Source organism: Erpetoichthys calabaricus, chromosome 8, assembly GCF_900747795.2.
Source record: "Erpetoichthys calabaricus chromosome 8, fErpCal1.3, whole genome shotgun sequence".
NCBI classification, from domain to species: domain Eukaryota; kingdom Metazoa; phylum Chordata; class Cladistia; order Polypteriformes; family Polypteridae; genus Erpetoichthys; species Erpetoichthys calabaricus.
The window spans coordinates 124,659,556-124,674,323 of NC_041401.2; the positions used below are offsets into that span (position 1 = coordinate 124,659,556).

The following is a 14,768-nucleotide window of genomic DNA, read 5'->3' on the forward strand; positions in this document are numbered from 1 at the left end:
ACTCCTAGATCAGATATTTGGTGGATGTGCCGTAGTTCCAAATTATTTGACACCCTTCCCCCTAACTGGTCTGGTACCTGTGCTCCAGTCCAATTAGTAATGCCTTTTAGACTTTTATCCTTACCTCCCTCTCACTCCCCATATTATTCCACCCCTCCTTTTTATTTCCGACATACCCGCTCCCTTTTCCATATGCCTACTAATATCTCCTTACATGGCCCTGGAGTATACATAGATGCTATTGGAGTCCCCAGGGGTGTCCCAGACAGATTTAAAGGTAGGGATCAAGTTGCTGCCGGTTTTGAATCTATCATACCCCAAATTACTATTAATAAAAATGTTGACTGGATTAATTACCTTTATTATAACCAACAACGTTTCCTTAACTTCACCAAAGACGCTATTGAAGGCATACATGAACAGCTTGACCGTACTTCTCTGATGACTTGGCAAAATCGTCTAGCCTTGGACATGTTACTTGCGGAAAAGGGAGGCGTCTGTGCTATGTTTGGCGATGCTTGTTGTACATATATTCCTAATAATACCGCGCCAGATGGATCAATAACTCGTGCATTGGCAGGTCTCACTGCTCTGTACTTTACCGCCTCTATGGAAAGGGCATATATGCTACATGAGAAGCACATGTCTCGTATAGCTTCTTCCATTTTCTCCTCCCCATCCCCTTCCCCCCCCCCTTCCCCTTCATCAACCATTTCAATTTAATTCTACTGCCCACATCATTTTGTTCAAAAAGGGAGGAGTGTAAAAACATAAAATGATGTAATTGAACCAAATGTATGTGTGTAAGTACAGAAAATAGAACAGAATGATCAAACTTGTTTGTGTTTTGCGTACGTGACAAAAAGCATATATACTTTCTGGAAGTTTTCTTTCAATGATGTGTGTGACAAGAAAATATACCTTTAGGGTAAAGACTTTACCAATTGGAATAATACAAAATGAGTCAGGACGCTATTTTTATTGCTTACGTGGTCTACGATCAGGAGACTAGAAAAGCTATAAAAGGGCAAGGATATCTGCGCTCGAGGCAGATGAAGTGCGGTGTCCTAGGACTGTATTTCTCTGTCATTTTACCCTTGTCTGGTATGTATCAATAAAAGGTTTTTACTAATTTTAATTTCTTCTCTGTCTTCAGTCACAAAAAGTGTCCACAATGACATTTATCTAACATTCTGTTTTCCCTCTTTTTCTCTGATACCTTAATGTGATATTACTTGATACAATGTTAATTTTCATTCATATGCATTTAACAATCGAATAATTTTCCCATTGTTACTGTTTCAATAAGGTAAAAAGCTATACGAGTGTCAACTAGCTGTCCTTAAACATCCATTGATCTCAAACAGAAACAACTACTTCAGATCTTCATTTGCAGGTAGTTCAAACTATTCTATATCTAGATCCCAATTAATTCAAATAGATTCTGCCAAGTTCATGACAGGACTAGAATGTACCATATGACTAACTCTTGATTAATCATATAACATTAAGTGTATTAATATATTTTTGTAAAAATGTAGTTTGCATGGAAAAGTTGCTTAGTGACATATTTTATGTTTTTTGCTTTATATTTGCAAATCTTCAGAGAAATAGGTTATATGAGAATTAACTGAACAATCTTTTTTTAATATTTTTTATTGATTTTAATTAAAAACAGATAATGGTCCATAAAGTCAAGTCAAATTTAAAAAATCAAAGAAAAATTCAACCCCCACCCAAGTGAAAGAGAGAGGAGCCAGCAACCAAAGCTACTCTATAAAAGGAGCAAGACAAGAAGGGTATCCACGAAATGGAAGTTCATTCTAAAATGTTATTGATTACATCCTGCCATATCTAAAAAAAGTTTTGAATAGATCCTGTAAGTGAGAATTTGACTCTTTCCAATTTCAAGTAGTACAGAATATCAGTTACCCACTGAGTTGGGTGGTGGGGTGGGATTCTACCAGTTGAGCAAGATAAGTCTACGTGGTACTAATTTAGTAAAGGAATTTACAGTTTGTCCTTCTCCATTAAAAGGGCATCTTGGAATACACCAAACACAGCTGTTGATGGGTTAGGAGTGATTATGACACCAAATCTGTCTGATAGGCATGCAAAGATTGTTGTCTAAAATGTTGTTAATTTGGTATACAACCAGAACATGGGGCCCAGTGAGGCTGGAGCTCGATTGCAAGTTCACAGGTTTAATCTTTCCCTGGAAACATTTTGGACAATTTTAAACAAGATAAATGTGCTTGATAAAACATTTTGAGTTGAATGACTAAATGCTTTGCACATGTGGAGCTTGAGTGTATTCTGTGCATGGCTGCCTTCCACTCCTTTTCTGAAATATTAAGTGAAAGATACTTTCCCCAATGTACTCCTGGGATTTATGACAGGAACAGACTTTAAAATATTTTTAAAAATTGTAGAGATGCTATCCGAGTCTTCAAGACTGATCAATAATTCTTCTGGAATAGAACAAGGTGGGAGGTGAGGAAAATTGGGCAGGTTCTGTTTAGCAAAGTTTCTAGCTTGAAAGTAGTAGAGGAACTGTGTTGATCAGAAGTTGTGTTTGAAGCGTAATTGTTCGAAGGATGCAAAGACATTATCTATGTACAAGCCTCTAACTGTTTTAATCCTGGACATTTTCCAGACATTGAATAGTGTATATGCTTGAGAGGGTGGAAAAAGGTGGTTATTATGTGCAACAGATAAAAGCTTTTCTGTCTTAAAGTGCTTTCTACATTGGTTCCATATTATGAAAGAATGAAGGGTAATTAGATTTGTAGTGTAAAGGCGGTAGTTTGTAAGATTTTATTTCTATTGCAGACAAAGCTGGTGGATATTCATCAATTTATGTCGATGTCCTGGTCTTTATAGATTGTATACTTGCCTCCCAGTAATAAAATTGAAAGTTGGGTAGTGCCATGTCCCCTTCTGATTTATGTCGTTGTACAGTCGCCATTTGGATGTGTGGATGTTTAAATTCCAAATAAATGAAGTTATGATTGAGTCTAATTTCTTAAAAAAATATTTCTTAATGTATATAGGGATACTTTGAAATAGGAATAGCAGCTTGGGAAGGATGGTCATCTTAACAATGTTGATTCTCTCTGCTAATGTAAGGTGGAGGTTAGACCATCTAGTCATGTCTTGTTTAATTTTTTTCATGCAGACAGAAAAATTCTGTTAAAAAAGAGCTTGTTGTTTACTTGTAATATTTATCCCTAGATATTAAAACTAATCTGCTAAGATAAATGGGAATGTGTACAGTCCGGTATTACATGGTAAAGAATTCACTGGGAAAAGTACACTTTTATTCAAATTGATTTTAAGTCCAGGTATCTTATGAAAATCTGCTAATGCTTTTAGGACTCCTGGCGCAGAATTCTGTGGGTCCAATATATACAGTACCATATCATCTGGTATATAACCAAGTATATATAGTGAATGAACAATCAATGTAAATAAATGAATAAATAAATAAATACATACATACACACATACATACATACATAAATAAATAAAAGAGAGGACAAAACAGCAAGTTATAAATGAATATCAGGCACAAAAATGAGTACATAGCCTGGATGGATCAAAAGAAAACTGCCGACCACTAATGAAAAATAGTGTTAAGATATTTTAAAAAATGTGCCTTAGGCCTATGCAAAAGAATATCCGGAAAAGTATACAAGAACAGGAGAATGGGAAGAGTAGACCACAGGAACATTAATATACTTAGACTGCTTGTTATTCCAGGCCTCACCCGGGACATTTCTTCAGAGAATGAGCCTTAGTTATAGTGCCATCAGTTATGTGGATGTATCAGAAGTACTATGTAACTAAGTACTTTTCTGTGTATGATACTTGTTATTTTTTATAGGGTCTAATATTATTAGTTCATCTGAGTACGAAGAAGCTGACAAAACAGGAAGTACAGTACTGCATGTACACAGTGATGCAACTTGCTAAGCACATCTTCTAACAACTTCACTATTCCGTTTTGCTCCTTGTTGCAGCGTTCATTTATCATAAAATGGCAGCCCCCATTTCTCTGTGCAATTACTACCTCAGCCTGGTCAGTGCTTCTATCGTGCTGGTCGCATTCATTTACATGAACTGCAAGCCCCATTTCTCTGTGCTGAGACAAGTGAAAGTGGTGCCTACAAATATCCTGCTTGCTACAACATTATACTGAAAAATATTGGGGAAAAAAGGTGTTTGCTAATTTTCTTTTTTCTGTAGCATCACCAGGTTTAAATTAAATCCGTAAAAGTATTTTTGAGATTTAGGTGTATTTAGTTTTTCTACGGGTGGGGCTCCCCTTAAATATTGATATATTGAAATGTACTTTCTTAGTGAATACCTATAGCCCTAGATGTACCATTCTGGAAAATTTCAGCTCTTAATCTAAATGGGAAATAGTATTTTTGTTAATGAGTAAGAGTGAGTGAAGTTTGCATCTCATTTATATAATGCATGTATATGAACACACATACAGATAAACAGAACAAAAACTGCTAAAAACTCTGAAACATAAGGAAAGTATAAGGCAGTAGTGGCAAACACTGTGCCACCATACTGTCATACGGAAGATACCTATGTGTACTAACCACTGGAACAGACAACATATTAATAAGCTTCAAATGCTTAAAACTCACACTGAAAACATTTCTGCTAGCCTCATCTTTAAGGAACTCATGTTGTGATTCTGAAAAGAACAATATGTTAAACTTCTCCAAAGAACTAATACAATTCCTTGTCTATTGCCAAATAATGTCATACAATGTGCTTCATAGTATCTCAAGACTGACACCACAAACTTTTTCAGTGTCTTGTCTTACAGTTCACAGAGTACATTTTGCAGTTCATAAAGAGCGCACTGCAAATGTCAGCTTGGTAAATAACTACATTACGATTTAAGTTTCTTAATTATTTCTGTAAAATAAGAGTGCATTGCAACATCCCAGTTTATATTCAGAAACCTTAATTATTTCTGTAAAATAAGAGATGCATTGCAACATCCCAATTTGTATTCAGAAACTTAAACTTGTCTCGCTTATTCTGATAGTGTAAACCCGGAACAACTTCTCTTGTGACTGATTGGGTGTTTGCTCAGAATGCAAAAATCAAAGATCGTTTACGTGAAATGATGGATGCTCAGTACTCACTTCCAGAAGATGAAGATGGACGCCGCTGGTCTGTGCTAGTCTGGGTGCAGTCAGTAGGGAGTGGAGGAGGTGGGGGAGGGGTTGGACGGCTCTCTGGAAGGGGTGGGGGTGGAGGAGGAGGGCCAGGCTGGCCATCTATGGCATCATTGTCTAGACTGTTTCCCCTCTCCATTGCCTCCTCTAGCATGGGTGAACCCTTTAATAATAATAAAAAAAATGGTAATTTTAGCCAGATTAAATAGTACTAAATTGAATATGCAATCTATATTAGAACAATTCAATTGTTTAAAAAATTGAAAATTAAATGTTTTAAAAATTCATTATAGTGATCAAAAAGTTTGATTTTTTTCTTGTATCTATATCTACTACACATCTGAAACAGTTATGTAATGACTTCTTTACTATTAACTCATTGTATAATAGCAAACAGTACTAATAAACTGGCTAATGCTGCCCTAGTAATTCAATTTGTACAACAAACTATCATGTTTCTGAAGCGGATACCCTGCAATTTAAGTAATGACTTGGTTAAGCATGTGTTGTCATTAGCTACCACCTAACCATATAAGCAATATAAACAAAATTCTATCCTATATTCCTTCCTTATTAAACTGTAAGTAAAACTAAATTACAAAGGTATGTAAATGCAAATGATTTGCTTATATAAGTGCCTTCTTGGCTTACAAATAAACGATCTGCACCAATTTTTTTTTTTTTTTTTTAATAACATTTCTATTAGCATATAGACAAAATTCATGTGTGTAAGCAGCTGCAAAACACTAGCACATGATTGCATATCTAAGAATGCAAATTCAAATCCCGTGCCACCTTTCTAAATAAATCTAAAAACAGGCTGACAAATGTATACATGAATCCCAATTGAATCCAAACACATAAACAATAAAGTCAAGTTCAAAGTAGAAAATAATAATCACACATAATATAAAATCTGAATAAAGCATCTAAAGTATTATGCAAGTTTAAGATAAAAGACTTAATTTCATACTCTGCAAAACAAACAAGCAAACAAATAACTAAATACTTTGCTAAGGCATCAAATAGAAAGAGACTTACATCATTTAAATGAGGAATTTAAAAATCAAACTTAAAATCTTATTGATAAGAATTCTTATGATCAATCAACCCACCTGTAAGTCACAAGGTGGGATTTGAAAGTGATTTACAATCCAGGTGGGGATGCTGCTGGTTTTAACCCAAAAGTGATTAGGTTCAGTTTCAGGATGTCTTGTAATGATCATTTAGTGCAATTAGGGAAAAAGATGTCATTGTACAATATAGAAGGCTTAAAATGTGCCAGAATTCACAAAATCTCCATAACACAATTACCTGTCATGACATTGCACTTTGAAAACAATATCCTGGTAAGGGCAACAGATCTTATTATTTTAAAATAAATAGTGACAACATCAAAGTCATGAGGAAAAAAAAGTTGCAATCTGAAACAGTGGTACAGTTTGCATAAGAAACAAAACTGGAGCTTACCCATGGCCTGATGTGCAAATAATTAGGTTTGCATGACCATTATACACACAATCACCAGTAGAGGACAGTGCATTGTTCTAGTCATGAAAGCTAATTAGAGAAGACTGAAATTATGTGTATAACACACAAGAATGTTTGCAACAATATGTTCATCAGATATACAAAGGAGTGTGACTGACAGAGTCTAAATCAAAGATTATCAAAATATAGTTCCTAACCAAGCATGGAATAAAATTGGTGTTGAGGGCTATCACACCATTAGAGAAGAAACTTTACCACATGGTACTTTAGGATTATACTACAGGTCATTACTGCACCTTGATCAATGCTTTTCATCTACATCTTAGATATACTGTCCTCCAGTAACCACTAAAACTGCCACAACCAAGTCCTGCTTCTCAAAATGGGGTAATCAAATGATACACAAAATGAAGATAGTATGGACAATGGTGCAATATGGACTACATTCTATTATGGTACACAACCAGAAGAGCAAATATAATGATGTAGGGTGCCATCATAAAAAAACAGCTGGTTTCCTCTTCTGATGGTAGCAACAGTTTAAAGATGATACAACAATTTAAGAAGACCTTTTCATGGAAGGCCTGTTTGATACCATCTTCTAATAAGACACTGTCTGAACAAATGGATGCCATCTTTGCAGGAATGCCTACATCAGCAACGTCATTTTTTCATGGACACTAATGAGAGTCCACTTCACATCATTCATTGGACACTGTCTCACTGAAAGAGCAGCTAAACAGTGGTCGGTTAGGTGAGCCATAGGATACCATTCAGAATTAACACAGGGTGAGGCAAAAGTATGTTAACACTAATGGTACTGCTATATACAGTATATATATTTATATACAATTTTTGTGGACAATTTATGTGCCACATATGGTACATGTGTTGAACATGATGACAAACAGGTTGAGACATTCCTGTAAATCATCTTGCACATATGAAGTACATTTTGTGAATAAATTGTTTCCTCCATTCAAATGTTGTTAACATAATTTTGACTCACCCTGTATTACTCCAGGGATTTTACCCAGAACCAGCAACCAATGCCTTTAGTGGACCAATATATCATTCTGTGTATTTTTTGGAAGGTTTTGTTACCTGCATGGTATCAAATCTCAGTCCAGACTCTTTTTAAGTGTAGCTCCTGGCTGGTGGAGTGAGCTGCCCATTTCCATCCAAACTCCTACTCCCTTACAGCACTGAAGAAGCGTTTAATGGCTACTTCGTTTGGGGAATTTCTAGCTGACATTAGCTGTAAGGTTTTGTAACCTAGAAATTGTAACTTGACTGTATTTTATTCTGAGCTCTTTACTTGTGATGATCACTATTGTACCCTTGTCCAGTAACACTTGTTCCCCAAACAGTCCCCCAGGCTGATGTTTACTTGATTGTGTTGACCTCCTTTGTAAGTCGTTTAGATAGAAGCGTCTCCTAAGTAAATAAATGTAAATGTACTTGCATGTCATGTAGTTTTTGTCAGAGATTTTATATAAATTGAACCGCTACTTCAAAACACTCTTCAAAATATCCTTCCAAGCAAAAGTTCTTAGCATTTTACATCAGTCGTGTTTATATTGGCTTCATTCTTGGTAATTATTAGTCATTACTGTACTGTATTTTGCTTAACTGTTCTTTCGAATTTTATAAGAGTTAAAGATTAAAAAAAAATTAATTGGTTCCCAGTTCATTCTTGCCTCCTACAATGGTTTATTGCTGAACTGGTCATCTTACCTCTTGCTGCTTACATATATTGTATACTCTTCTGGCTGACTAACTATAAGGTTAAAGGAATCTGGAAAATCTCTACTTGAGATTTCATGTCAGCCCTAAAGCACTTGTAATTAAAAGCTGGCTTCAAGTAAAATTTGTAGAATGGCTCTACAAACAACAAAATATATAAATCAGAGTTGGCTGATGCGCTAGGAAAAATTAAAACAACTGGCGAGTTGGAAATGCTGGGTCACTCCTTTTATTTTAAGCCAATCTAGAGGTATTTCATTACAGTTGTCTAAGGAAGCAGAACATCTATGGAAAGGTTTTTGAGGCAAAACAGGCAAAAGTAAGGTAAAGAAATGTATGGAGGAAGAGGAGGAGGCACAATCTCTCTGTTTCAGTCAACTTACTGATCTGAACAATCATGCAAATGAGCTCAGTAAAGCATGTAAGACTAGAAAGATGAAAAACACATTTCAGAGCTGGGTATTCTCATAAAAGGATGGAACAACAATGTCTAGAGTCAGTCTTCTTATATCTACTCTCAAAAATTAACTTGTTACCCCTATCACTTAACCCTGATCTCACGCTCTACCTCCTCTTCCGGGGCCATCGTCTTGTTCCCACGCTTGGCCGTCACGTCAGAGCTGAGCGATTTGTAGTAATCTCCTGTGCTGGGCTGCTTGTTGAAGTTTCTGGACTTTCTGTTGGAGTCAGCCCGTCGTAACCTCTCTGGGGTGCAGTTTTCTGGAACCAGCTGCATAATTAATAGGGGGGTGGAAAAAGTGAAAACAGGGTTACCGAGCCAGGTTATCAAAGAACATGGCATCAAATGTGCCTGTAATGTTATCCAAAATGAGGGGCATTTGACATATGAGATGATGTCTTCTATATGAATAAAAGCTGTTTATAGCAAAGGAATTCCTTAACAAAATACTAACTCATGGATCAAACTACTATAAAAAGCATGGTCCAAGGGATCTCATCAACCAAAGCTCCTGATTAAATATTGTTTCTTCACAAAGTCAGACACTCAATGGAAGCATAATAATGCAGTGTAAGAAAACACTGATTTTAATATACTGTATTAGAATTCTGACCTTTATCATTCTACCAAACTCTTAAAAAATAAAATACAATAAAATTGGCAACCTGGTCCCATAACCAGCCAATGAGAACATTTTTCCACAATCTATATGATGCTTCATTGTCTTGGTTGGAAACTTTTAGGTTATTACCTAGTAAGATTGTGCCAACTGGCATGTGAATAAGCCACTCCAAAGGTCACAGCTCCTCAGAAACAAAAAATGTAAATATTGAAAGCTCAGCAGTACTGTGGACTCATGGGGACAGGTCTATACTATTACTGTATATCTATAGTTGTTTTATATATTTCTGTTAGGTTGTTTAAGGCATTACTGCTCCTCACTAGTAGACTTCACACAGATCACAGACCAAAGATTTGCGAAAATAAGGTTTTCATATTTTTAAATGCAATATGTTTATTACTAAACTCTGTCTGCGGTGGGCTGGCGCCCTGCCCGGGGTTTGTTTCCTGCCTTGCGCCCTTTGTTGGCTGGGATTGGCTCCAGCAGCCCCCCCGTGACCCTATAGTTAGGATATAGCAGGTTGGATAATGGATGGATGCACTTAACTCTGTGCCAGTTCTGATACCAAATACATCCATAAAGAATGACAAAATTAAGCAAAAGTAGGCTATTTTATTAAAAGGATTTAATGAGCATATAATTGAAAAATAATTTAAAACAGCAGCACTGTTTGAAGGACATCTTTAAATAAAGGCTAAAAGGTTTACTCAGATATGAAAGGAGATGATTGGTCAATTTTTCAATCCTAAGCAGAAAAAAAAGTAACACGCCAATAATGATCAAAACAAGAGGCTTAAATCACCAGTGATAAGTTGAAAATTCGGTCCAGCTCTAAGTTGAAAAAAATCTCACCATGAAGGTTAGCGATTTGCTGTCAAGAAAATATATACATGCTTCTGAATTATGCACAACAATAAGTCACTTTGTTTTCTCATCTAATCCAGGATCAAAAGTGTGCTTTTTTATCTTCTTGATTATTTTAGTAAGGAGGAGGAAGAAGAGGTGTGGATGGGTTTAAGTATTTCCCCTATTATAGTAAGACACAGCTTCACATACTTTACTTGATTGCCATCAAAATGGCAATTAATATACATTTAATTAGGTGAAACTCAAACAAATAATACATTAATCAAACATACACCATAATATAAACAGTAATCATTGTTCCCAACCAGCTTAACAAAACATATTTAACAAATTAGTGTAAAAGACATTTAAAAATGTAGATGTTCAGTAAATATATCTTACATTTTATGGATAAACTGTGCTCTGAAATGTGGAAGTTATATTTTGGATAGACTGAAGTATTTGAATATGCTGAATGAAAGAGAACTGTAGGCGGATGGATGTGATGGATCAGAAAAGTTCTTAATTACTTTATGTTTCACTCTGGAACATTAGAGCGAATCAACAGTGTGATGCTAGCAGTCGCTGACTGATACAGATTCGGTTTATTTGCTTCACCATCATTCTCTATACGTTTTCATTCTAGCAAAAATGTTAAGTAGAAAAACTTTAATTGCATTTTTAATCTAATTTTTTTTCTCTTTGCATTACTTAAAGATGAACTTTGCATTTCACTGAGAAGTTAATCGGATGTGTGTGCATGTAGTCATGTAAAACAGTTCTAGAAATGGAAACAAAATAATTGAGAGTAGAGATGAGGACGCTTGATGCCATTTGTGCTGCATTCTACTATGCTTTGCAAGAAAAACCTATAGTATTTAAACATATGTGAAGAAGCAGACTTCTAATACATACAAAATATAATAAAGTGCGGTAAAATATCTTACACATCTTATACATGGACTGGAAAGCCTGCTTCCATTTATAAAGACAAAACATCCTCTCATTAAAAGATTAATTTAAAAGATTAATTTACATAAAAACAAGCTACCATTGTGGCCCACCAGGAACCAAGACAGTAAAGAAAACAGACTCATGTTCAAATAATTCAAAAACCACTTTTAGACTTAGTAGTGCAGCAGTCAACAGTCAAAAACCACGTCTCTTTTTACTAGCAAACGCAGATTTTCTTTATGCAAAGATAGCATTTGCAAACTACAATGTGTCTCATCCATTAATCAGATTTGGTTTGCAGCAATAGTAATCCCACCAACTTTGTTACCAAATGACAGTACCTCGGACAAGGTGTCTAAGAGCAACAAAACAAAAAAATATCATTAGGTGTTTTTTTGAGGATAGTGGGATGTTAAATTTATTTGCCATCAATATATTCTGATTAGTTGTATCAGATCTATATTATTCTACCATAATTAAAGTCACCCAAACCAACTGTAAGATGACATTTGTAAACCATCCTTCGTGACTTACTAACTTCTGACATACTGTACAGTGTACAATGATCAAAAGATGTTGGTTTGTTTATAATGCCCATGATAAATAAAATAAACATTGAAAACAAAGCCTTTAAGCTATCAAGAATACAGTCCCTGCAAAAAATCAGCTTTAAAACTGAACCTGAAATCCCGTATTTAACTATGTGCTGTAAAATGGTTGTTCTGCATTGTACTATTCATTATTTAACATTTTAGAAAAATAACCTTATAAACCCTGCTCCCCTGAATTCGATTTGAGAAGGTTTGAACATTAATAAATGAATGGATAAATGAAGCTGAGTTCTTGTTATTTTCATTTACAGATGCTCTGTAATCAAATTTTGAATTTACTTTTAATTGAATGCCTGTATCCTCGCTGTGATGCCTCTAGCTGTGGAGGGGAAGCATCCAAAAGATCTTTGAAAGCAGCAGGCACAGGATCAAAGGGCACAAAAATTAAAGTTAAAGTTAATGACATTTTTAATATGCAAGTGAGCCTTTGAATAATTTTTCTATGTGTCCGCTAAATCAAATTCCTGCACTTTTCTTCACATCAACTGTCAGAGAAGAAAAGAGCAGCCCACTAAATACTTGTATGTATTACTGTGTGCTTTTGTCACCATGCACTTTTGCCCTGTACAATTTTGTTGGTACACCATCAAAAGAATGTACCACCATATTGACCTTTAATATTTAATTTAATGTAGACTTAAGAGGGCACATGACCAAACTGCTACCATTCAGCACTTTCCTAGAGTCACCTATCCTATTTGTTACGTACAGGACTATCAAAATCTTTGTACTTTTTCATGATCTAATCATAGCAGGCAGATTAGACATCTGGGTGTGACATTTTCTCTTTATTTCTGCACAACTGCTGTATTAATGGGTTAATGTCCAACTTTTGAGAATAAATGCTTTTGTGATTTTTTTTTAAACTATTTACTATATAAAGTGTTGGTTTCTACTTGGCCATTTAGTGTGTTGTCTATCAACGGGAAGTGGGTGGTTGTCATACCCATTTCCACACAAATGGAAAACACAGAGTTGCATATTCTTTTTAATTTGGTTGAGTTTTAAATTAGTGGTGGTTCAGCAGGTTGTAGACCACCTCATCACACATTCATGTTCAAGCAAAAGACATTTTAGGTAATCAATATGAATGAACTATGAATGTTTATAAAGGTTTAAATCATGTTAAGTGACATTTACAGATTTTGAATTACATAATTCTACAATTAGTATTATCTGTTATTTATTTTGTTAATGTTTTCTGCTTTAAATGATACATTGTATGGTATGATTGTGTTTCCAAGCTTCTTTATTTTCAAGCTGAATAATCTGAAGATAAGGCCACAGTATGCTTCTTTATTAATTAATATACAATATTATGTTATACCATAAAACAACTGAAATATAAAGAAAACATTAAATCAAGTCTGCCCATCCTGGCCTGATAGTAGTAGTAGTATTATATGCTGATGCAATAAGTAAATTAATATTTAAATAAATAACACATAAGAAATAATTAAAGATTGTGTTTTTCAAATTTTAAATTTACTGCAATTAATCATTTTGATTCTAAGTTATTTCTTAGTAAAAACTAGTGTTTACTGTATATAAATGATGGTCATGACTAGGACATACTTTTTTCTGAAGAACTTTGTTTCTAAATCCCTTTTTGTGTGTTTGTAAAGGAGCAGACATTGGCAATCTGGGTATGAAATCCATAGACAAGTTAGTAGGTGGAGCCAAACACAGCAGGGGGCCCCATAAAACTAACAAAGTCAATCATCTTATGTAATTATTACATAAAAAATATTACCAAACCTGCTTACTACAGTGCAGGATCACTGTGGGCCAGAGCCTATCCTGGGAACACTGGGAAGAAGGCCAGTCCATTACAGTGCTCACTTACACACAGAAAATGTGAAATGCCCACCTCATTCCTGCGTCTTTTTGAATGTATAAAAAATGAAAAGTCAAGCAAGACAACACATTTTATTGGCTAACTAAAAATATAACATCAAGCAAACTTTCGAGGTAACTCAGGCACCTTCATCATTGCCTCGGAAGCTTGCATACTGTAATCTTTTTAGTTAGCCAGTAAACGGTGCCATTTTGCTTGTGTTCTCTTTGCATCCACAATGGCTACACAGTACAACACCATACCACAGAATGTGGAAGAAACACCCGCACAAACATAGGGAGAACACATAAGCCAGACATGGACAACAAAGTACGAGATTCAAATCCAGGATGCTGAATTCAAGAAGGACAGAGCTTGTCACTGCTGGAAAAGGCTTGAGCACCTTTTAACCATGAAGTAGATTGGATGGGGTGGGAAATGGATGGAAAAATTGATGCAGAATAAAAAGTACAAACAAATAAATACATATTTCTGAACTGCCTTTTTCCCCTTTTTCACATATACTATAAAAGGTGTCATTTTGCTTGGCTTTTCTCACATATACTGAATAATAAAACAGTATCTGAAATCTACTCAGAAATACTTGTGAGCATCCATACATACAATACTCCTCTTTATTGTTAGTGAGAGTTAAATTCCATTAATTTTATTAAAAATGCACAATGTTGTTTCTGGAAACAAAAACTATTCATTTCATGAGTGAAACCTTCAAAATTCAAGAATTATATTAACATCACATATTGTTGCTAAAATAAAACTTAAAATGCATTTAGCTTCTTTGCTAGTATATGAATACTAGTATCTTTTTCTGTTTTCATTTGCCTATTTAAATAATTGATAAAAAAAAAAAAAAACTCATTTTCAGGCATATAGCACAAAATTCGTATGTCTGAAAAACTTTAAATACCAAGGTAAAGAAAAATAACTATACGATAAGTGCATACATTTTTATGATTTAAAGTATCAATAGTAC

The 14,768-nt window shown here is 34.9% G+C and overlaps 1 protein-coding gene across 5 annotated transcripts in view; it reads right to left on the reverse strand.

Moving 5' to 3' along the window:
- espn (espin) overlaps positions 1 to 14,768 on the reverse strand; it is a 142,295-nt gene that overhangs the window by 52,309 nt on the left and 75,218 nt on the right. For 3 of the 5 annotated variants that reach the window (XR_007935641.1, XR_007935643.1, XM_051930880.1), the window contains exons 8-9: positions 8,995 to 9,174; positions 5,175 to 5,370 (exon numbers count right to left, since the gene is read on the reverse strand). Coding sequence is in view for 1 of the 5 variants with exons in the window: in XM_051930880.1 (XP_051786840.1) it covers positions 5,175 to 5,370; positions 8,995 to 9,174 (376 nt within the window). In the remaining 4 variants the exon portion in view is untranslated. The remainder of the gene's footprint in view (positions 1 to 5,174; positions 5,371 to 8,994; positions 9,175 to 14,768) is intronic. The other 2 variants (XR_007935642.1, XR_007935644.1) reach the window with 2 other exon arrangements.